This window comes from Sciurus vulgaris (genome assembly GCF_902686455.1).
Source record: "Sciurus vulgaris genome assembly, chromosome: 17".
NCBI classification, from domain to species: Eukaryota; Metazoa; Chordata; class Mammalia; order Rodentia; family Sciuridae; genus Sciurus; species Sciurus vulgaris.
Window position 1 is genome coordinate 1,187,243 of NC_136478.1, and position 22,007 is coordinate 1,209,249.

At 59.0% G+C, this 22,007-nt stretch overlaps 2 protein-coding genes across 2 annotated transcripts; both read left to right on the top strand.

The window, feature by feature from the left end:
• The first annotated feature begins 4,081 nt into the window (after positions 1–4,081).
• MVD (mevalonate diphosphate decarboxylase) lies at positions 4,082–13,108 on the top strand. The gene is made up of 11 exons (XM_079119632.1): positions 4,082–4,232; positions 7,456–7,526; positions 7,985–8,099; positions 8,324–8,470; positions 9,345–9,544; positions 9,888–9,962; positions 10,134–10,352; positions 10,656–10,771; positions 11,592–11,700; positions 12,412–12,724; positions 12,814–13,108. The coding sequence occupies exons 1-10, from the start codon at positions 4,163–4,165 to the stop codon at positions 12,490–12,492; spliced, it is 1,203 nt and encodes a 400-aa protein (XP_078975758.1). The 5' UTR covers positions 4,082–4,162; the 3' UTR covers positions 12,493–12,724; positions 12,814–13,108.
• A 604-nt stretch (positions 13,109–13,712) lies between these two features.
• CYBA (cytochrome b-245 alpha chain) lies at positions 13,713–21,827 on the top strand. Its single transcript, XM_079117130.1, has 6 exons — positions 13,713–13,869; positions 18,785–18,854; positions 19,253–19,327; positions 19,498–19,581; positions 19,971–20,052; positions 21,578–21,827. The coding sequence occupies exons 1-6, from the start codon at positions 13,812–13,814 to the stop codon at positions 21,779–21,781; spliced, it is 573 nt and encodes a 190-aa protein (XP_078973256.1). The 5' UTR covers positions 13,713–13,811; the 3' UTR covers positions 21,782–21,827.
• Positions 21,828–22,007: the final 180 nt, after the last annotated feature.

Sequence of the window (22,007 nt, forward strand, 5' to 3'; positions counted from 1 at the left end):
CCACACCCCTTCCCAGGGCCAGCTTCAGCACTTCAGTGGAGTGGAGTGTGGGCTTTTAGAGAGCACCTGGCACAGAGTCCCAAGCTTTCAGGGTCAAGTAGCAAGTGCCAAAGTGCTGGCAGAATCTTTGGGGGAACGAGGAGCGAACCACACCTGGACTACCCCCTGAGAACTGGGACATATGCTGACTGCAGGAAGGGCAACAAGGGCTGGGCAGGTCCCCCTCCTGCCTGAGGTCCCTGCCCACTTCAACCCTCATTAACATGAGCACACGGGTCTGTTTCTGGCCTTGCCCTGCTCTTGACCTGCCTGCCCATCCTCAGCCTGGGCTGTACTTTTACCTCCAGCGCTGGTTCTGGGCCTCCGTGCAGGAAAGGCTTAATCTGGCCCTCCAGGCACCTGGCTGAGGGCTTTCACTTTGCTGACTGCTGTGCAGACATTTGCCTCAAAGGACACCTGGATGCACTGGGCTGAAGTGAAAGGGACACAGACCCCCACCCTCCCGCACTGACAGATCCACACCTTCCTTCAGGTCACCTTCTGGGTTTGCAGTCTAATGCCTGGGCTGGGAGAAGTCAGCACCCAGGCTGCACTCTGGTCCCCTCTGCTGGCCTGTCTGGGCCAAGTCCCGAGGACCCAACAGGTGCTCAGCCCTGCTTAGTTCTCCTGGGGGCCCCAGCACTCCCAGGCTGCAGCACAGGGCTGGGATGACCTCAGTTCTCATGTACCTTCTCCAGAGACCCTTCCTCCTTGGGTGTGTGACCCTGTACTTAGCAGCATACCCCACACAACAAACTCTAATGAGCATTAACTGAGTGGACAGAAAGCTACCCTCAGACTCTCCCGCAATTTCAGGGCACTCGTGGCTCAAGAAATAAGTGGGGTCCTGGGGACTTCTGGCCTGAGAAGTGACCCTTGGTCTCTGCCCATCTCACACAGTGCCTGATAATGACGCCTGAGGACACCCACTTCTCCACTTCTGCCTTGGGCAGCACGTCCTGCCTCTCACACTACACGATGCCCCAGCCGTTTCCTCAGGGCCATACCAAGCCTGCACTGGCGGCCTGCAGGCATCGCCAGCGTTTTCAGTATCTGCAGGGAGCTTCGCTCCCACTCTACACACGAGGAAACAGCCTGGCCTGACTCCAGGCCATGCGCCTGTCATCGTCTGCCTCTGCTACTCCAGGGGGCGCCCTCCACTGCACCCGCACGTCTGGGCACAGCTGGAAAGGCAGAATCCCAGGCCTGCCCCAAAGCTCCTGAGCTGGCGGTGCACCTTAACAGCATCTCCAGGGACCTCAGGTGCGCACTCAATCTGAGAAGTACCATCTTCTCCACTGAGGCTGGATGTTGCTGCCGATCAGGGAAGGGGGCAGAACGAGAGCTGCATGCGTGCAGTGGGGGGTGCCCACTCTCCATACAGCTCGAGATTTCAAACCACCTTCCCCTCCCCTGCACACCACTTCCCCTGCACACCACCTTCCCTGCACACCACCTTCCCCTCCCCTGCTCTTGGGAGCATGAGCAACAGGTGCCAGCAGGGGCCCTATGTCCTGCCGTTCTCCACTGAGGAAAGGAGGCTATGCCTGCTCACACGCTGCCCGGCACGTGCCCACACCACCCAACTAGAACATGGTGTATGTAATCGCCCTAGCTACAAGGACAGCTGATATAGCTGGACAGGAGGGCAGGAGGAGGGTGGTACGTGACTGGGAAATGGAAGAGAATTCATGTCTACTTAGCACAGCTAGAGTATCTCTTATCCAAAGTGCTGGGGTAAGAAGGGTTTTGGGTCCCAGATTTTAGAGTATTTGCATATACTAAATGAAATATCACCAGGATGGGGCCCAGGTCTATCTACCTGCCCACACGCATCTGCTTTATCCACACATCCACACATGTGGAGCCTGGAGGTCACGTCATACAGATTTTCAGTGTGCCTGCATCTTAACTGCGATCTGCCATGTGAGATCAGGTGTGTGATCTTCCACTGGTGAAGCCATGTCCGTGTTAAAAACTCTCAGAGTTTGGAGAATTTTAAATTTCATGTTTCCAGAATAGGGATGATTAACCTGTGGCAATCAAGAGATGTTATCTACATACATATCCCCCCAGGTTATGCAGAAGAAACATGGGAAGAAATACATTTGAAAGTAGCTGCCTTTGATGAGCTAGAACCTGGAGGTAGGTAGATGTGGCAGGCGTCTGTTAATTGACTTTAAATCATGAATAGGTAACATAAACAATGACATTGGTAAGGCACCCAGGAACACAGATAAGCACCTAGCCCTGTGTCTGGCAAAAACAGATGCTTCATACAGACCTTTCCCATCACTAGCAGGGCAGAGCACAAATCACCCAGGGTCCCAGGGCTCTGGCTCCACCCCTCCCAGGCTTAGTGAGCACAATGACTGTTGTCTGAAGTGACCCACTGGCAACTCTTTTTCTTTTCTTGGTACCAGAGATTGAACCCAGGGCGCTTAACCACTGAACCACATCCCTGCTCTTTTTATATTTTGAGACAGGGTCTCACTAAGTTGCTGAGGCTGACTTTGAAACTACAATTCTCTTGCTTCAGCCTCCTGAGCTGCTGGGATTACAGGCATGTGCCATGGAGCCCAGCACCTACAATCAACTCTTGAAAAGAAATCTTAGTGGCTTTTCATGGAGCAGAAAGGTGATTTCAAGAGAAATTAAAAACAAGAGTCATCTGAAATGCAAATTTAAGCAAGGGCAAGATACCATTTTGAGGCCATCAGACTGACAATGGTCACTTGCCTGGCAGAGGCATGTCCAAACTCTTGTACTTTGATGGAAAAAGCTGAACAGCCGATCCAGCTTCCAAAGAGGACAGCTTGCCTGTCAACAGCTATCAAAATCACCCCAGGCACAAATGTTTGGCCTGACATCTCCACTTCCAGGAACTTCTACAGAAATGCACTGTCAAAAAAATGTGTGGAAAAGCACTGTTTATAGTATCAAAAAATTGGTAACAACTCAATTGCTCATCAACAGAAGATAGCTTGAATAAATTATAGAGCGTCTAGACAACATGTGGAAATTCTCTTGGTACTTGGTTCAAGAGACAATTAAGTGGAAAGAAGGTGTGTTTGTGTGTGGTGGGGGGTGGAGTTATTTGCTTGTATTGTGCATAAAATGTCAATGGAAAGACTGCAAAGAATTGAAAACATGATACTTCTGGGTCCAGGACTGGATGGCTGGCGCTCACAGCAGCAGACTTCATATTGTACACTTTCATATTTTCTGAAATCTGAAACTTTTAAAGCTTAAAATAGGGGAAATTGGAAGTTAGGTGTCCAGTGGGGACAGTTTCTGGGATGATGAGAAAGTTCTGGAAGCAGATGGCGGTAATGGTTACACAATGTGAATATACTGTACACCTAACAAAGAGAAAGGATGGTAAAATTTTGTTGTGCATATTTTCCTAAAATAAAAATTATATGTATGAACGTGTCAATCCTTCCCAACCACCCTTGTTCACATGGAGTTTAGTGGGGCGAGGGCATTTGAAAATGCGTATCTCGAAGGCACGTCACCCATCAGCAGCCCCCGACGCTCAGGCCGCATTGGTAGGTCAGGTGTGCGGCTGGCGTGGACTCTAGGAACCGGAACGCTGGAGCGAGCAGGATGCAGGGCACTGGGGAGCTCGGCATGCGGGCACAGGCCGCCCCAGGACTTGGGCGCAGGGGGCCCGGGGTGGGGCCAGGACGCAGGCGCAGCAGCGGCGGGGCGCTGGGAGAACCGAGATCTGTGGGCTCAGGAAGGATTTCGCGACGAAGGAGACCCTAGGCGCGGGGTCCAGGGCCACCCTCGCGAACCCGCCCACTCCGCAGGACCCGGCCAGAACCCGCGCGCATCCGCGCCTGCGCAGGCCCCGCCCCCGCGCAGACCCTGTCCGGCGCAGGCGCGTGGAGCGCCTCGGGGGGCGGTGCGGGGGCGGGCTCGGCGTCGGCGGCCCATCGTCCGATCCCGCCCATTGGCTGACGGGTGGAGCGTGCGCTCGGCCCGCCGCTGATTGGACGGCGCGCGAGCAGCCGGGGCCGCGCGGACCAATCGCGTGGCGGCGGGTGAGGCGGCGGAGCCGGCCCGGCAAGGTCCGGGCGGCTGGCGGCTGTGCGTCGGAGCCTTGCGGGGCACGACCATGGCCTCCGGGAGGCTGCTGGCGACCGTCACCTGTACGGCGCCTGTCAACATCGCGGTCATCAAGTACTGTGAGTGCCGCGGGCCGGGGTCGCGGGTCGGAGGTCGGGGTCGGGGCCCGGGCTGGACGAGGCCGGAGGGGCCGACGGGACCGCGAGGCAGGGAGCAGGGGTGGAGCGCCGGGCCGGGGGCGGCCTCGGAGCTCAGAGCCGGCACCCAGGTCGCGGAGCCGGGCATCGGGCGAGTCCGCGCCGCGGGCGGGGGTCGCGGGCGGGGCGGGGCGGCGGGAGCAGCCCGTCCCCTCCCACCTCCGACGGGGCGGTCGCCCGCTGTGGGCCTGACCCCAGGCCGCCGACGCCTGGTCCCGGCGGAGGTGCAGCCGCGTCCCCTCTGGCTCGCCTGGGTCTTTGCTCTGTGTTCTGATGAGTCGTTTGCCCTTTCTTTAGGGTGTCTGTTGTGTTCGGTGCTGGGGATTGAACTCAGGGGTACCCACCGTTGGGCTGTATCCAGTCCTCATTTTATTGTATGTTTTTATCCTGAAACGGACTCTGAGTTCTTAGGGCCTCACTAATTTGCTGAAGCTGGCCTTGAACGTTCGATCCTCCTGCCTCAGTCTCCCAAGTTGCAGGGATTACAGGTGTGCATCACCACACCTGGCTGTTTTTGCACCTTTATAAAAAAAAATTGAGCTGGTTCTGTTTGAGGGGTCTGTTTAGGGGATTTCTGTTTTGTTCCTGTTTCTACCACTGACACACAGCCTGGATTACTGTAACCACGTGGTAAGTTTTCAAGTAGAGTAGGGCTGATTGCTTCTGCTTTGTTTTAAAATTGGTTACCTACTGTCATTCCTTTGCATTTCCATATGAATTTTAGAATACTCTTTCTACAAAAATTCTTGCTTGGCTTTTGCTATGTCCCATACTAGGTAAACCTTCATAACAATTTGGGAAGAATAGGCATTTTTACTATGTTGATTCTTCCTATCTAAGAAGGAATTTATTTAGAGCTTTGATTTCTTCCTTCAGTATTGTGTAATTTACAACATAAAAGGCTGTACATGTTTTCTTAGGAATAATTTATACGAGGGTTGTTTCTCCCCATCTGATGGCAAATGCTACGTATTTTTAATTGCCAAGCCCACCGATCACTGCTAGCATATAGAAAAACAGTAGTCTTTTGTGTATTAATCCTGAATCCTGCCACCTTACTGAACTCATTTATTAGCTCTAGGAGTTTTTTTGAGGGTTCCCCAAGGTTTTTTGTGAGACAACATGCCGTAGGCAAGGAAAGGTGATTTTATTTGGTTTCTTTCTTTCAGTCCGTCTGCCTCCCTTTCCTTCCTTGTTTGATTGCAGAGGCCAAAACTCCCAGCCCTGTGTCAGAGGAGAAAGCAAAGGGGGGGGGGGGACCTTCCTGCCTTGTTCTGATGAAAGTTGTGTCTTTTACTCTAATTGTGCTGTTGGCTGCAGGCAGGTTGTAGGTATCATTTATAGGTTGACAAAGTTCCCCTTTATTCCCATTTTTCTGAGAGTTCTGTTTTGGTCATGAACGGTTGAATTTCTCAGATGCCTTTTCTGTCCCTGTTGATAGTAGTGCATGACTTCTCTTCACTGGAGTGTTGCTGTGGTAGGTCATGTGGCTGGTTCTCAAATACTAATCAGTCTTTGGTTCACGGAATCTTTTCTCTGTCCCTCCAGTCAAGTTCGTTCACTGAGTTTTTTATGTCAGTTATTCTGTTTTTCAATTCTAACATTTCCATTTGATTCTTAACCTTCTGTTTCTTTCTTGGGGGTGCTGGGGTTTGAACCCAGGGGCACTTTACCACTGAGCTGCATCCCAGACACTCTTATTTTTTATTTGAGACAGAGTCTTGCTAAGTTGCCCAGGCTGGCCTGGAACTTGTGATCCTCCTGTCTCAGCCTCCCAAGTCACCAGGATTACAGGCGTGTGTCACCGTGGCCAGCTTAATCTTCTGTTTCTTTGCAGAGGTTTTTTTATATTTATTTCAAGTGTGTTTGTAGTTGCTTACTGAAGCTTTTTTTTTTCATGGTTGTTTTAAAATCTTTGCCAGATAATCCTGACCTCTTAGAGTTGGCATCTTTTGGTTATCTTTTCCATTCAGTTTTAGATCTTCCTTCTTTGCAGGACAAGTGTTTTTTGGCTGAAAAAAGTGTCTTTTGGTTTTCACTGTTCTGGGCTCCTGAGTCTTATTTGAAACTCTTCTGACTGGTGTCTTGACACCACCTGGTGGAGGCAGAAGTCCAGGCTCCACTGACTGGGTGTGCCTTTGTCAGTCGGGGGCAGGGATCCTGGTGTCCACTGGCCTCTGGCAACACCCAGCTGGTCAGGAGCACCTATCGCTGCCAGGTGGTGAAGTCCAGGCGCCCACTCAGATGAAATCTTCGTGCACCCTTTTGGGTTGAGAAAGAGGGAGTGGAGCACCCCATTCCAGCCCAGCAAAGGTGGGCGGGCATCCAGACTCCACCAAGGCCTGTGCTGTGGTAGTGGTCTGTCTTGGTGGGCTGCCTTTCCTGGCCCCTGGCTAGTGAGAGCAGATGTGGTCATCTGTGCCATTGGCAGCTCTGGGGCTGGTGAGAAGCACCCCACAAGCCACATGCGTCTCTGAGGTCCTGGGGTCCACCTCCCTGATTGTGGGAGTCTGCTGCGTTGCGTAAGTTGTACGTGGTGGGGGAAGGGAGCAGGACCCGTGTCTATCTTCCTGGGAGCAGTCTGCTGCGGCCTTGGAGCCGTCCTGTAGACCTCAGGGAGGTCTGCTCACGCTGCCTGACGTGCTCTGTGCATGGTGAAAGGTGTCCACCTGGCAGGTACCAGCGGTACTGTCTCCTGTCGCCAGAGCCCTCTGCGCCTGCTGAGTGGCGTGTGCTGAACAGACGGTGTGAGAGCACTGTGGGCACTGCGTGGAAACCCGGCTTGGTTTCTGGAAGGCTAACTGTAGCTGCTGTGATATTCGGGAGTAGAAGTGCTGAGAAGCGGGGTGGCTCTGGGGAGGGGGCTGCGGCACACCTGATGAGCACGCCCAGCGCCTCGCAGGCGCCTCCATGGTGGGTGGTGTGACTGAGAGCAGATCGCTGACGCAGGGAGGTGAGCCGTGGAGCCCGTGAGGCGGGAGCAGTCCAGCAGAACTTCTCGAAGTTGGTGGCATGGCAGGAAGAGGAGGACTTGGATGGTCCAGTAAGAGCAGAACTGAGGCAGACGGTGCTGAGGAAGTGGGCAGGGGCTGCTGCGGAGGGTAGGCCTGGAAACCCACCAGCTGGACCTGTGGTTGTCTTTCAGGGGGGAAGCGAGATGAGGAGCTGATCCTCCCCATCAATTCCTCTCTGAGCGTCACTTTGCACCAGGACCAGGTGAGAATTTGCAGACCACACATACCAAAATGCAGGATTGCAAACTGTTAACAACTGGTGACTCTTTACCTAAGGGCCAGGGTGAGTTGACTGTGCGTGGGGTCCCCAGCCAGGACTGCACCTGCTCCCTCTTCTATTGGAGTGCTCGGCACATGCACGTGCACAAAGCCCTGGAGTCTCCTTTGATACGGTGTCCCTCATGCAGGAGGTGTGGACAGCCATGGTCTGCATGGGAGATGGGAGTGTGGGCCCCGCACACCCCATGTGACAGAGATCAGGCCTGGGCAAGAGCCTGAGGGTCTCTGCAGGGCTTCCCCAGTGCCCAGCCAGGAATGGGCTGTACATGAGTGGGCAGCCACAAGGGTCAAGGGTAGGAAAGGCCTCCTGCACAGAAAGGTGTGTGGGGACCTGAGTCCCCGCACTGGCCTCCTGAGGCGGCCCCTTGTTTTTATTCCCAGTTAAAAACCACCACCACAGCCGCCATCAGCAAGGACTTCACGGAGGACCGTGTTTGGCTGAATGGCCGAGAGGAGGACGTGGGGCAGCCACGCCTCCAGGCCTGCCTGAGAGAGAGTGAGTTGGGGTCCTTATGTCCTCTGTGCCTTTGCCCCTCCTGCCGTGGACAGTTGCTGTGGCTGGGAGAGAGGTGGCTGGGGCTCAGGGCTTTTCTAGGGAGGAGGGCCACATGAGGGGTGGAGGCCACTCTTTAGCTGTCCCTGCTCTTCTGACCTGGCAGGTGAGATACCAGGGGACGTCTGCCCTTGGCAGGATAACTCTCTATCTTCCTGTCCCTGCAGTTCGCCGCCTGGCTCGCAAGCGGAGAAGCACAGTGGATGGAGACTCGCTTCCTCTCAGCCTCAGCTACAAGGTGCACGTGGCCTCTGTGAACAACTTCCCCACCGCTGCGGGCCTGGCCTCCTCAGCAGCAGGCTATGCCTGCCTAGGTAGGTGTCCAGCAAGCTCTCCTGTGTTCTCTGTGTTCTTCAGCAGGCAGGGAGCCAGCGCCAGGCTCTGCTATCCATCCCCCTGTTTAGGCCCTGCAGGCTGGGACAGAAACCACCTTAGACTGGCTTCAGCCTAAAGCCGGTGACCTCTTATCTCCCAGAACTGAGGACTCCAGGGGCTGCCTTGGCTTTGGGCATAGCTGGGTCCATGCTCTCCAGCAGCCTCATCAGGGAACCCAACTCCTGCCATCAAAATCTCAGCTCTGCTTGGGGCGCCTCTGGCAGGCTGTCCCCACCTGGTGGCACAGCAAGTCACACAGTGGTGAGCCCCCACCCTCACCCCTCAGCTCCAGATGATGCTTACTGGCCCAGCTGGGTTCCTGAGCTGCCTCTGGCCAGGGGTGCGGGTGAGCTAGGCCTGGAGGCAGGGCCACCCTCTGGAGATTGGTGGACTCAGGGGAGAGACCCCAGGCTGGGAGAGCAGCTGAACTATTTCCCAGTGCCACCTGTGCCCCTTGCAGGCACACTGCTCAGACCTCCTGCCTTGGTCTCTGCTCCAGGTGACTGTCCAGACTCCTTCCCAACCCTCAGAGCTCAGCTTGGGTGCTGACCATTGGAGAAACTTTCTCCAGCCCCTGGGTGGCTCCAGGTCCCCCAGGTAGTTGCTCAAGACTGTATCTCTTGAGTGTGGCTTGGGGAGGTGCCAGGTAATTCAGGAGGGCCTGAGCTAGTATATGCCAACCCTGGGAGCTGAGGCGCCAGTTCTGCTATCTCAGAATACCAGTTTCCCAGGTCGTGAGGGTGCTGTGTGTACTGGTGCTGAGCACGGCCTGGGCTGGTCCCTGGCCCCTCTAATGCCCTCCCCCACCTGCAGCCTACACCCTGGCCCGGGTCTATGGGGTTGAGGATGACCTCTCCGAAGTGGCGCGCCGTGGCTCTGGCAGTGCCTGCCGGAGCCTGTATGGGGGCTTTGTGGAGTGGCAGATGGGGGAGCAGGCCGACGGGAAGGATAGCATCGCCCGGCAGGTGGCTCCTGAGTTACACTGGCCCCAGCTGCGCATCCTCGTCCTTGTGGTGAGTAGCATAGGGCATGGCCAGCACCCAGCTTGCTGTCAGGCAGTCAGGGCTGGGCTGAGAAGAGGAACTGTATAGTCCAGGCTTCACTGGGCTTCTGGGTCCACAGGGGCTGAAGGAATAGACCTGAGGCTGAGCTGTCAGGAGTGGCTCCCATGAGGCAGGGCTACTGCCCTTCTGTGAGATGGACATGGCCATTCCTGGACCCATGTCACGTCTGCAGTGACCAAGATGCCCTGGCCCCCACTGCCTGCCCCATGGGAGGGAGGGCTGGGTGTCGGGCTAGGGTCTGCAGACTTGGCTGGCTCCCTGCTCGGCACAGCTGAGCACCATCTGCCCTCAGGTGAGTGCAGAGAAGAAGCTGACGGGCAGCACAGTGGGCATGCAGACCAGCGTGGAGACCAGCCCCCTGCTCAAGGTGCGGTGGGGCGGGAGGGAGGCCCCGGGGCCTGGTGCCTGGCGGAGCCCCTCTGCTCACACCAGGTGGCAGAGCCAGGGCTCCCCCCGGCCTCTGACGCGGGAACCTGTGCTTGGAGCCGCACTGTGTCACAGTGCCAGCGCCCCCTGAGAAGCGGCTCGTGCCTTGCAGTTCCGGGCGGAGTCGGTGGTGCCCGCACGCATGCGGGAGATGCTCTCCTGCATCCAGGCCCGGGACTTCCAGGGTTTTGCTGAGCTGACCATGAAGGACAGCAACCAGTTCCATGCCACCTGCCTGGACACCTTCCCACCCATCTCATACCTCAACGACATCTCCAGAAAGATCATGCAGCTGGTGCACCACTTCAACACCTACCACCGGCAGACCAAGGTGACTGCAGCAAGGGCGTGGCACAGACGTGACCCCCTGCTGCAGACAGCCAGGACGCGCCACTGTGCTGTTCTGTTCCTTGGACGTTGCCCGGGTTGCCTGGCCCACTCAGTCACAGCCGCGCTGCCTCTTCCCTGAGCAGGCGGGCAGAGGGGACTATACCAGGGCATTGGGTGGTGCTTCTCTTTGTTGTGCCCCAAGGGCCTCTCTCAGCTCCTGGACGCCCACATCCCCCTGGCAGATAGAGGGTCTGGGGAGGGACAGGCACTGTGTGAGCACCAGGTTGGCTTTTGTGGGCTCCAGGTGGCGTACACATTTGACGCGGGCCCCAATGCTGTGATCTTCACCCTGGAGGACACCGTGGCCGAGTTTGTGGCTGCCGTGAGACACAGCTTCCCCCCAGAGACGAACGGAGACAAGTGAGTGTGGCCCTTTCCCCCATCCCTCCTTGGGAGACAGTGCCCGGACCCTTCTACCAGGAGGGCGCACCTGAAGGTCTCGATGCCGGGCCTGGGCCACACAGCAGGTACCGTGGCACATCCTGTGAGCACGGCCCACTCGCCCCTCCTCTGCAGCTCTGGGACTCCTGCACCCTGACGACCCCATGAATGGCAACTGTGGTTCTAATTGGGAACTGTAGCCTTCTGAGGACTAGTGAAGTGTCTCTCTTAAGAGACTTTTTTTTTTTTTTTTTTGTCGTACTGGGGATCAAACCCAGGGTCTTCTACATGCTAGGCAAGCACTCTACCACTGAGCTACATCCCCAGTCATAAATCTGATCTTTTAAAGTAAAGGGTCCGTAGCCAGGTGTGGTGTTGCACACCCATAATCCCAGTGACTCAGGAGGCTGAGGCAGGAGGATCACAAGTTCAAGACCTAGGAAACCTAAAGGGATCCTCAGCAAAACCCTTAGTGAGACTCTGTCTTGAAAAAAAATAAAAAGGATGGGGAATGTAGCTTAGTGATAAAGCGCCCCTGCTTCCATCCCAGTACCAAAAGAAAGGATCCAAACAAAGCCTGAGCCCCGCCTGGGGTCCAGGATAGTCTGACCGCTGTGTCCTGGCTGACCTAGCAGAACCTGCCTTCTTCACACCTCCCTCACTGCCCCTGGAGGAAACCCACTCCCTAGCTGCAGTGGCCTGCCCCGCCTCCCCACCGTGTGGCCCTGCCCTGCCGGCCTCACGCCTGAGCGATTCATGCTAGTGGAGCCAAGCACACATTCCTGCTCTCTCCTGGCAGGTTTCTGAAGGGGCTGCAGGTGACACCTGTCCTCCTCTCTGAGGAGCTGAAAGCCGCACTGGCCACGGAGCCCACCCCTGGTGGTGTCCAGTACATCATTGCCACTCAGGTGAGGTGTCTCCTTTCTCCTGGATGCCAGGCTCAGGCTGCTTCCTGCACCCCAGGCTGGCCCGGGCAAGCAGAGTGCCCGCGATGCCAAAGATGGCTGTGCCCTTCTTCCAGGTCCCAAGCATCTGGTGTGCTTACTCACAGGGTGGACATCCAGGGATGCCCTGCGTTCTTGGGGCTAAGTGTTGGGGGTGCTGCGGACGAAAAGTAGGGTCAGACCCAGGCCCCTGGGAAGGCGGGAGGAAGGAGAGCTGCCGCTCCTGTGAAGGGCAGCTCCTGAGGACCCCAGGACACGAGTGGTGCACCCCCAGTCCAGTCCCTCTCACCGGGATCAGACCAGGACCCCTGCGTCCTGTTTGACCCTGCCAGAGTTACTGATCCCAAGTCCAGTGGTCATGCATGCCAGAGCCATCGTCCTCACTTTCGGCTCTGGGGTCACATGTTCAGGGCTGCCGTTCCCACAACTCAGCTGTGACCTACACCCGGGTCCTGGGCTGGCCCAGGGCAGGGCACAGTCGGCAGTCAGAGGCAGCTCAGCCCAGGTCAGCTTGGAGGAGTGGGCATCACCGTCTGGGTGGTGGCCCTCTAACCTGGACCTTTCCCTCCAGGAGTCTAACTTAGAGTTGAAGACCTCTAGCCCCTCGAAGGTGCTGGAGTGGGGCTTTGGGCTGGCACTGTCACCTGTGACCCAACACTGATTTTCCTACCCCAGGTGGGCCCGGGGCCTCAGATTCTGGATGACCCCCACGTTCACCTCCTGGGCCCAGATGGTCTGCCGAAGCCAGCTGCCTGATCACTTCTGCCACAGGACCCCCCACCCTCCACCCACAGCAGGGGCTGCTCTGGGACTGGGAGCTGGTGTGCCTGTCGGTCTGCATCTGTGGGGACTTGTGGGGCCACCTTGTGCTCAGTCCAGCCAATGCGCCCTGGCCAGGTTGTGGTTGAGATGTGGAGCCAACACCTGTGGCCATCCAGGCAGGCGGAGAGGTCCCACCAAGTTCCTCACTGTGCCCGGCCAGCATCCAGTGCTCTGCCAGGAAGGGAGTCGGGGCCTGAGCCCACTGCTAAGGGGATCCCTGACCCAGGCTGTGGCTTCTCTGATGCTCCAGAGCAGGAGTCCACTGGGGAGTGGCGTCCCTCCCAGTGGTGGGTGTGTGCAGGGCAGCCTCCTGGCTCAGGAGGCAGGTGCCTCAAGGGTGCTGGTGGTAGATAGTTCCTCTTCCCAGACCTGGACTGACTGTGACCTTAGGCTGCGGGTGTGGATGGATGTTTCTTTATAAAAAGGCAGTGACCGCTACCTGCAAGGGGAAGGGCTGCCAAGCCCAGGGGTGGGGTCCAGTGGAGGCTGGGGTATTGAGCTGGGGCCCTGGTGACTGGTCCTCAAGGAGTAAACTCAGCATTGCCGTCTGCCTCTTGCTCTTTGCTTTCCAAACCAGTGTTTGGAGACCCTGGCCTGGTGGTTTTGTCCCCTGCCAGCAGGGGGCAGCAGTCCCAGGAGTGGAGCCGGAAGCCACAGATCCCCCAACTCGGAGCGGCTGCCCCCAAGCAGACCCCACACCCGCGTGCTGCCACTGCCCCTGCCCCACACCAGCAGCCTGCACCAGTCCTCACAGCCCACCCTGGCCTGCTGGGAGGGGTGGGGGCTGCACGGCAGGCGGTTCCTCCCCTGGGTTTTCCAGCCTTGCACGTCCTGAGCCTCCTCCCGTTAGTCCTATGACCTCATGAGGCCCTCGGTCCTGCCCAGGCCACGGCCAGCTCGGGGTCTGGAATAACCTCTGGTCCCCACCCAGTTGTGAGGAGCTTCCCTCGTCCCTTGACCATGAGATCTCCGTCACCGCCCCCCTGGCCCTAGCCTGCGCCGACGTTGGGGCTGGGGTCCTCGGTGCAGCCCTAAACCGTCGGGGTGGTGCGCACCAGCAGGGTGCGGCCCTGGGACCCGGTTTCTCCGCCGCACCCCGCTCGGCTCGGGCGTGGGCGGGGCGTGCGCTGCGGCCACGCCTTCCTGCCCAGGTCACCTGGTCTCCGGGGGCGGGGCGCGGGGCTGGGAGCCTCGAGTCGGACGCGGGGACTGCGTGCAGCCGGGCGGCAGTGAGCGGCCAGCGGGGAGTCGCCATGGGGCAGATCGAGTGGGCCATGTGGGCCAACGAGCAGGCGCTGGCGTCGGGCCTGAGTGAGTGCGCGCCCCGCGGCGGGGCGAGGGCTGCGGGGAGCCCGGCTGTGCCGCGCCCGCTCCCCTGCCTCTGCCGCGTCCCCTGCCCCTGCACTTCCCCCTTTCCGCACCTCCGCCTGCCCAGGAGGAAGTTGGGCCGGGGAAAGACGTTTCACGCCGGTGGTTTCCGGGGAGTCACGGTTCCTCCCTGTTGAGAAAACCCTGACCGACCACCCTTCTCCGCACCCCCGTCCTGTTCTGGAGTCGGGGATCGGGTCCTGGGGTCAACCGGTGCTCCTCTCCCTGGAGCCAGCAGGTGTGGGTCGGGTGTGGGCCAGGGCTCCTCTCGAGAGCGCTGGTGTGGGGGTTCTGATGCGTGCCTTAGAGCCCTCTCCATCTGGGGTTCGGCCGGAGGGAGGCCTAGGATTTCACAAGCAGCGGGTCCCCCTCAGGTGGCCAGTGCTGCTTGGCTGAACTGCCCAGGCACTTGGCTCTGGGGAAGGACGGCCCTCTCTCCCGCCCTGGTTGCTGGGAGTCCTGGGGCTGTGGATCTCCACCCCTGTGCTGCTCAGGCCCAGGAGCCTGAAGCTGGCCCCAGTCTGGCAGAAGCTTCTGGGTCTGTGGAAGGATCTGTACCTGGTGGACGGGGGGTAGTGGGGTGGCTCACCACCAGTACCTGGCAACAGTAAGCAGCCAGGGGACAGAAATCGAGGAAGTCTCCCTGGTCTGTCCCTTTTGGCCCACGTTTTCTGTGGCAGCCTTGGGGCACTGGCCCTGAGTCTGCTCTGGGTTGGCTGAGCTTCCTTTTGCGTGTCTGGGAACTCCTTGCGCTAGTTTAGATAGTCCCCAGGACTGTCACCTGCCTGCGGTGGACTGTGCCTGCACGTAGGCTGCACTCCCTCCTTCCTCCCCACGCTTGCTCCAGGAAGTATATGTGGCAGAGAGCACTACCGGGGGCCCAGAGACCAGGCCCAGGTGCACGCAGGGTCCCCTTCCACTGGGGTGTTCACGGCACCCAGGACCAGCCTGAGGACACCACAGGGGAGGCCTGAGAAGTCACAGGCTGTGGCAGTTTCTGTCTAGCAGGATCGTTTGTTGGAAAGCCTCCCAGACCTGCTGCACGAATGGCCCTTCTGCCCACTTTTCTCCATAACTGTAAAGTGCAGCCTCCTGGCCCAGCTGGGCCTGCCTGGGCCTTACCAGTTATGACATCCACAGGATTCTTTTTATGCCAGAACACCTCATTTAGTAGACCACTTTGCCTCCCTACTTAGAGCCTCCAGTGGCTTCCCGTCGCCAATAATGAAAGTCAGGTTCTGATTACCCAAGTCCTGCTGGCCTCCCTGGCCCCCCACCCATATTCTCACTTCAGCTGCACAGAATTCTACTCTGTTCCTGGGTGAGGGTGCCTCAGGGCCTTTGCAGAAGCTGTTTCTTTTTAACTGCCGAGTTTACCCCTCCCTTCATCTCTCAACGCTAAGCTGGACCAGGTGGCATATGTTTGTAATCCCTGCGGCTCTGGAGGCTGAGGCAGGAGGATCTCAAGTTGAAGGCCAGCCTTAGCAACTTAAGTGAGGCCCTAAGCAACTTGGTTAGACCCTGTCTCTAAATCAAAAAATACAAAGGTCTAGGGATATGACTCAATGTTAAATTGTCCCTGGCTTCCATTTCCAGTACCCCACAAAAGAAACTCCAACACCGTCTGTTTGGAGATGTTTCTGGAGCGTCTAGCCTGAAACCTCCTGGTTCCTTCTGCCACTCTACTCTGGCCCACCCATGCTTGCTCTTCTCCCTCAGAGGCCTGCAGAGCCCCTCCCTGGAGTAGGATGTGAAACGAGGCCTCGGGCCTCCCTCGTGCAGCCAGGGGAGTCCTCGCCCCCTCTGGCTGAGAGCAGGCAGTGAAACCGAGGCTCAGACACCCCAGAGACAAGCGGGCAGAGTGCTGAGTGAGCGCGAGGACACTGTGCTTCCTCACCCAGCACACATGCTGACCAGCGGAGAGAGCAGTTAATATATAGCTGAGCCCAAGACCAAGGACAGGAAATCTGCAGGGAACAGAAGCAGATTTCCCGGAGGGCGAACAGGAGCTGAATTCTGGGACACCCTGGGACGCTCAGGCTTTTACCATGGGGTCCTGGGGTCTCTGTGTGTGGACGGAGCTGAGCTGAGCTGTGCTGCCCAAGTAGGAGGGACTGTGACTAGCCCCTCCAACCTTAAAAGCAGCAGGGAGACTGCCTGCCTACTCCAAAACAGCGAGACTCCTGGAAGCTCAGGCTGTGCTGGGCAGAGGCTGAGGGACCTAAGGTCACAGAATTGGGGTAAGCCAGTTGGGGCAGGGAGGTGTTCCTGCCCCCAGCAGTGACTGCTGGAACCTTCTGTGGAGGCTCCTTCCTCTGCCAGGGCTCGCAGGCCACAGGAAACACCCTGCAGGGCCGGAGCTCATGCAGCTGCTGCTGGAGGAAGTTAACCCAGCAGAACAAGAGGCCCTGTGTCCTCAGGCAGCACCGCTTTCGAAAGGGGCCTGAGAACGTCCAGAGTGTTCACGGAGACCATGGAGTAGAAGGTGATATGGCAAAACAGGACAGTGCCAAAGTGGGGTCCCGTGGGGTGTCTGCAAGACAGCCAGGAGTGTGCCGCCCGAGGTCCCTGCAGGCGGAGGCCCAGGTTCCGGGAGGCCCTGCCCCAGAATGAGACAAGAAAGGCTGGGGACGTGGCTTGGGTAGAGCACCCCAGTTCAGCCACGACAAAGCAAACAAGTCACACACCCCGCCCCCCCACGAAGTCCCAGGCTGATGGACGGAGACTGGGTAGCGATGAAGAGGGCGCTGGGACACTCCCGAGCAGGGTCAGGCCCACACGGGAGGTGGTGCTGAGGGATGACGGGGACACGTTCCAGAAGCAAAGAAATCTCAGGTCGAAAAGCATTCTTTTCAGAAGGAATGGAAACAAATCCCTCCCCGGACTGGAATGAAGTCAGACCATTGCAGAAACGATCTCTCGACGTCAGTAAGGGATGCAGAAGACCCAGAGTGATGTCTCTGGAGCCGGGAGAGACGTCCTGCTGGAACGCAGGCCCCACACCGACTGTCATTCAAGAATGGCACTGGGGGGCGGAGGCAGAAGGTTGCAGATTCGAGGCAGCCTCAGCAAACTGCACAGCCCATGTCAAAAGAAGAAGCAAAGGACTGGGGTGCGCTCAGTGGAGGCGTCCCTGGTCGGGTCCCCGGAGCATGAAGAACCGGGCCTTGGCCATGCCTGTGGCCTTGCTCTGTCAGATCCCACCGCAGAGACCCGAGGATGTCCTTCAGCAGGAGGTGGAAGCAGAGAGGAAGACTGGCAGGAACACGGTAAATAATGTCAAGTTCGTGATGATAACGAGGGACCTGGAGTGAGAAGGAAGCTAGAGATCCCGAAGCCTGTGCTTCGGGAGGAAGTCCAGCCTAAGTGACCTGAAGTCCAGCCTAAGTGACCTGAACTGTTTGGAATTTGCTTTTGGATATGAGAATAGATAGTGGGGTGCCTTGGTATCATGTGCCTCTCAGTGGGAGAAGGGGAAGGACCCGTGCTCCCATGGGGAGTTCTTGCAAGAATGCCTTTCAGTCCAAGTCAGTCAGTTCCAAAATGGAAGAACGAGGAAATGATACCTTGATAAGCAGCCAGGCAGATCCAGAACGTGGGACATTGGATAAGAATTTTTAAAAGTCAGTACCATTAAAATAAATAAAAGGTTCTAAGTAAATAAAAGATTCTGTTCTAGATTTAGAAAGATAGCAAGAAACTTGATTAGATCCCAGTTCAGCAAAGGCTCAGTCGCCGTCCTCAGGACAGTTTGGGAAACGCCAGTGTGAACAAACCAACGGAAGCACACGCGGGGCTGGAGGCAGCCGGCGTGGGAGGCCAGCAGCCTGGGCCGGGTCACTGCCCCGCCCCTGAGAGCCTCACAGTGAGCGGCAGAGAGCGTCGCTGCGCGCAGATGGGTAAGGTGGAGGCGGAGAGGCCGCAGACGGCTGTGTTCAGTCCGTGGGGCCTGTCAGTGTCCCGGCACGGTGGCCAAGAGACACGACTGTCCACAGTCGCTGCAGACTGGAACCACCAGAACGTCCCAGAGACAGCAGAATGTGCAAGCGCAAGGCTGGTCAGTTGAGGAAGAGAACCCAGAACAGGCTTCCAATCCGCCTGCCACAGATGATCCTCAGCATTTCCTTGAGCTGCAGAAGCCAGACGCACAGCCCAGAAACAGGGGGCTGCTGGAGCACTGTGTCACGTGGCCCCTGGGGCGCGCGTGGCGGCCCAGCCCAGCACCTGTGCCCCCATTACCCTGAGGAACCCGGGACTCTGGAAAGGGTTCGGTGGTGAGGGCTGCAGACCCTGCTGGGCCTTCTCTAGTGTGAGGGTCTGTGGTGCCGGGGTGGAACCAGGCCACGCGCTCCAGCGGGTCGGACTCGGTGCCGCTCCGTCTGTTGACGCGAGGAGGGGCAAGAAAACAGCAAAGTTAAGGGGAGAAAACACCCGGGTGCTGCTGCTTCCAGGAAGCAGAGCTCACAGACCTGAACGTAGAGGGTCGGTGGCCGAGGATCGCTGACCCACGGAGCGCAGGTGCCCAGCAGCAGGCAGGAAGGGAGACGGGGTGGAGCCGAGCGGGCTGCCCACCTGCAGGAGAGGCAGTGCCCGGGTGGAGACCACAGTCAGCCGAGTCACGGAGGCCAGAGTGACGAGCTTGACAGGCGCCCATGCCTCTAGCTAGGCTGTCCCCAGCCCCGTCCCCTCCCGTCTGCCTGTGGTGCCTCTTCTGCTTAGGACTCTCCCCTGACCCCATCATCCGGCAGCCCACATGGTCTGCGGGGGACCAACACGTGGGTGGAGGGTGGAGGGGGCCGCAGCCCTGAGGTGGAGCCCTGCCCTGGCACTGCCTCCTGACCCTCCTGCCCGCCCACAGTCCTCATCACCGGGGGCATCGTGGCCACTGCAGGACGCTTCACCCAGTGGTACTTTGGCGCCTACTCCATGTATCCTTCTGCTGGAGTCGGGGTGGGCGGGCCCAGGGCAGGGGCAGAGGTGCTGCCCCTCCCGGCACGAAGGTCCACCTGGGCCTCTGGTCGCGGCAACAGCTCCATATGGAGGCCACGGTGGTCAGTGGCAGATGCTGGGCCGACCCGAGCGGTGGCGGGGTGTGAGTGCCCGAGGCTGGCACCGAGGCCTCCTGCAGGACCTGGGGTTGGCCCTCTGCGCCCTCGCAGTCCGGCCAGGGGATAGCCCAGTGGAGGGTGTGCGCAGCAGCCCTGGCAGGCCCGGGGGTCTTGGTGGCCGTCCCTGGCTGTCTTCGGGCAGTGGCCGCACCTCTGGTTCCACCAGCGGAGGGTGTGTGTGGCCCGGGCCAGCAGGACTGCCCTTAACCGGCCCGCAGCGCAGCAGGGGTGTTCATCTGCCTGCTGGAGTACCCCCGGGGGAAGAGGAGGAAGGGCGGCACCATGGAGCGATGGTGAGTGGCCTCCGCCGCCGGGTGGGGGGCTGGCAGCCTGAGGGACCTGCCTGGCCATCCTGGGCCTCCTGGCGGCCGGCCCCCTGGTGTCCGGGAGGAAAAGGGGTGGCGGGAGGTGTGTCCTCAGTTGAGTGGCCCTGCCCGTGCCTGTCTCCCCCACCCCCGTCTAGTGGACAGAAGTACCTGACCACGGTGGTGAAGCAGCTGGGGCCTCTCACCAGGAACTACTACGTCCGGGCCGTCCTGCACCTCCTGTGAGTGCCCAGGGTTGGCAAGCCTGGAGGAGGCCATGCGCCTGCTCAGTCCCCTCCTCACCGGGTGGCCTTCCAAGCAGAACCCCTGGCAGGTGCCCAAGCCATACCCACCTCCCGGTGTCTGCTGACCATTCTCCCGACCTTACAGCTCTGACCTGCAGCGGTCAGGTCACTTGCTGACCGCTCAGCCTGGCGGTTCTTCTGGGGGCCCCGCTTCCTGCTGTGGTGGCCAGGCACAGGGCTAAGGTGAGGGAAGCATGGCCACGCAGAAACTGGCCCCCTGGCAGAGCCGGCCTTGTCTCCATCTGGACCCTGGGACAGCACGCCTGCAGATAGCCCCACCCGTGTCCCTAGCCCCTTTCTGACGGCTGCTCTGTTTGCCCCCCAAGGCTGTCAGTGCCTGCAGGCTTCCTGCTGGCCACCGTCCTCGGCACCGTCTGCCTGGCCATCGCCAGTGTCATCTACCTGACGGTGAGTGTGTTCCCCACAGCCCCGTCCTAGGTGTCCTCGACCCTTGCGGCTCTGCCAGCAGGGACGGGGTCTGCGGAAGCACCACGGCAGCTGCCGGTTATCGCACACCACGTGGGGCTGGGCCATGGCCTGTGCCTTCCCATCTAGGCCTGCCTCGGCCTGCAAGTGTGCAGGGATGGATGCTCAGAGAGGTGGCCAGGCAGGCCTGGGCCACACCACTGCAAGCCCCGCGTGGCTGGAGTCCATTTCTCCTTCCCTGTCCTCTGACCCTGAGCCTCTGCTCCAGTGTGGGGCTGTGCTGCTTCTCCAAGCAGCCCCACATCACACAGACGTTCCCGAACGCCACACGGTGTCTGCTGAGGGCGAGTGTGGTGCCGGGGGGCGCCTGTGACGGCGTGGCCTCTGAGGGGCTCCCACTCAGGCTGACTCGGGGGCAGAGCTGCATCCCACTCTCCGCAGCACGGGCCCCTCCAGTGCTGGTGCCGCCCGTGCCTCTGGTCCGGGTGTGCTGAGCCCCAGGCGCCCTCTGGGGTCCCCTCCTGCTGCCTAGTGCTGGCCCCGGGCAGGACGGGCCTGCATGAGCTCCTCTGCGTCCTGTGGGTCCAGTTGCCCTGCACCCCATATTCCTGCCACAGACAGTGTTGGAAGGACTCACTCTCTGACCCTGGTCCTGAGCCCACCAAGTCCCCCCGGGGCTCCATCTTTTTCTTGGTCGTGTGGGATTCCGTGTTTTGACACCAGTTTTGTGTCTCCAGCATTGTGAACGCTTTCTGTTCTGTGGACATGGACAGTCTAACTCAGGCTGTGAAGTCCCCGTGAAACAGGAACATGGGTTAGCTGCCTGCTGGCTGTGCCCCTCTGACCCTGAGGGCACACTCCTCTGCCACCTTCTGGTGGAATGTTCTGGCATCCGTGGGGGCTGGGGTCACAGATGCTCGGTTCTTTCTGTGCTTCCTCAGGTTGTGCTGTGACAGACATGATGGAAACAGGTGTAGCCTACACATCCCAGCACCCTGGGCCGGGCCTGGCCAGGGTAGCTGCCTGGGCTGGGGCCCAGGAGTGTGCTGTCAGCAGACTCCCCGGAAGTTAAGTCCCTGCTGTGCCTCCTCTGGAACCCCCCACGTGCAGAAATGCCTGGGCACCCAAGGAGCCTTCAGGCCCCAGGCGGGTCCAGGCAAGTGGGCATCGCCCACCAAGCAGAAGAGGGCCCTGCATTCCCCAGGGCCTTTAGTCCTTTGCCAGGAGGCCTGGGAACCCTCTGGGTCTTGGAATTTGTACCAGTAAGTGGCCTTTGAAGAATTGTCCAGAAACCACAGGCCCTTTGCACATCTTTCCCCTTGGGCCACTCCAAGCATGGCAAGATAGCTTGGCTTTGGTGTCAAGCAGGCCCAGATCCTGGCTGTGTGGCCTCAGGACAGTTGCTTAACCTCTCTGAGCCCACTCCCAGAGAGTGGACCTTGTGATTCCTCCAGGAGGAAGGGAGTGGGTGGCCTGCAGCATGGCACAGTCCTTCTGTGCTCCCCAGGCAGCCATTCGCGGAGAGCAGTGGACCCCCATTGAGCCCAAGCCCAAGGAGCGGCCGCAGGTTGGAGGCACCATCAAGCAGCCGCCCAGCAATCCCCCACCCCGGCCCCCGGCCGAGGCCCGCAAGAAGCCCAGTGAGGAGGAGGCGGCGGCCGTTGGGGGCGCCCAGGTCAACCCCATCCCGGTGACCGATGAGGTCGTGTGATGTCGTCTGTACCCCCAGCGTGGCCGCCAGGGGGCGACTGTGACCCCAATAAACACAATGAACACCTGGCATGTGTGGCTCTCCCTGGGCGCAGCCGGCCCTGCTCTGTGCCAGGCCAGAGACCCAGTGGGTGCACCCCGAGGCCCCGCTTCAGAGGGTTGGATCCCAAGGTGACCCTGGCCCAAGGGGAGGGAGCCAGGGGCACGTTCCTGCCCAGGATGGAGGG

Bases quoted from the DNA above. Each gene is read 5' to 3' on its own strand.
- MVD (XM_079119632.1), top strand. From the start codon at position 4,163: ATGGCCTCCGGGAGGCTGCTGGCGACCGTCACCTGTACGGCGCCTGTC. The intron at 10,353-10,655 runs GTGACTGCAGCA...TGTGGGCTCCAG, and splicing joins CCTACCACCGGCAGACCAAG to GTGGCGTACACATTTGACGC. The intron at 10,772-11,591 runs GTGAGTGTGGCC...CTCTCCTGGCAG, and splicing joins CCAGAGACGAACGGAGACAA to GTTTCTGAAGGGGCTGCAGG.
- CYBA (XM_079117130.1), top strand. From the start codon at position 13,812: ATGGGGCAGATCGAGTGGGCCATGTGGGCCAACGAGCAGGCGCTGGCG. The intron at 18,855-19,252 runs GTATCCTTCTGC...ACCGGCCCGCAG, and splicing joins TACTTTGGCGCCTACTCCAT to CGCAGCAGGGGTGTTCATCT. The intron at 19,582-19,970 runs GTGAGTGCCCAG...TTGCCCCCCAAG, and splicing joins CGGGCCGTCCTGCACCTCCT to GCTGTCAGTGCCTGCAGGCT.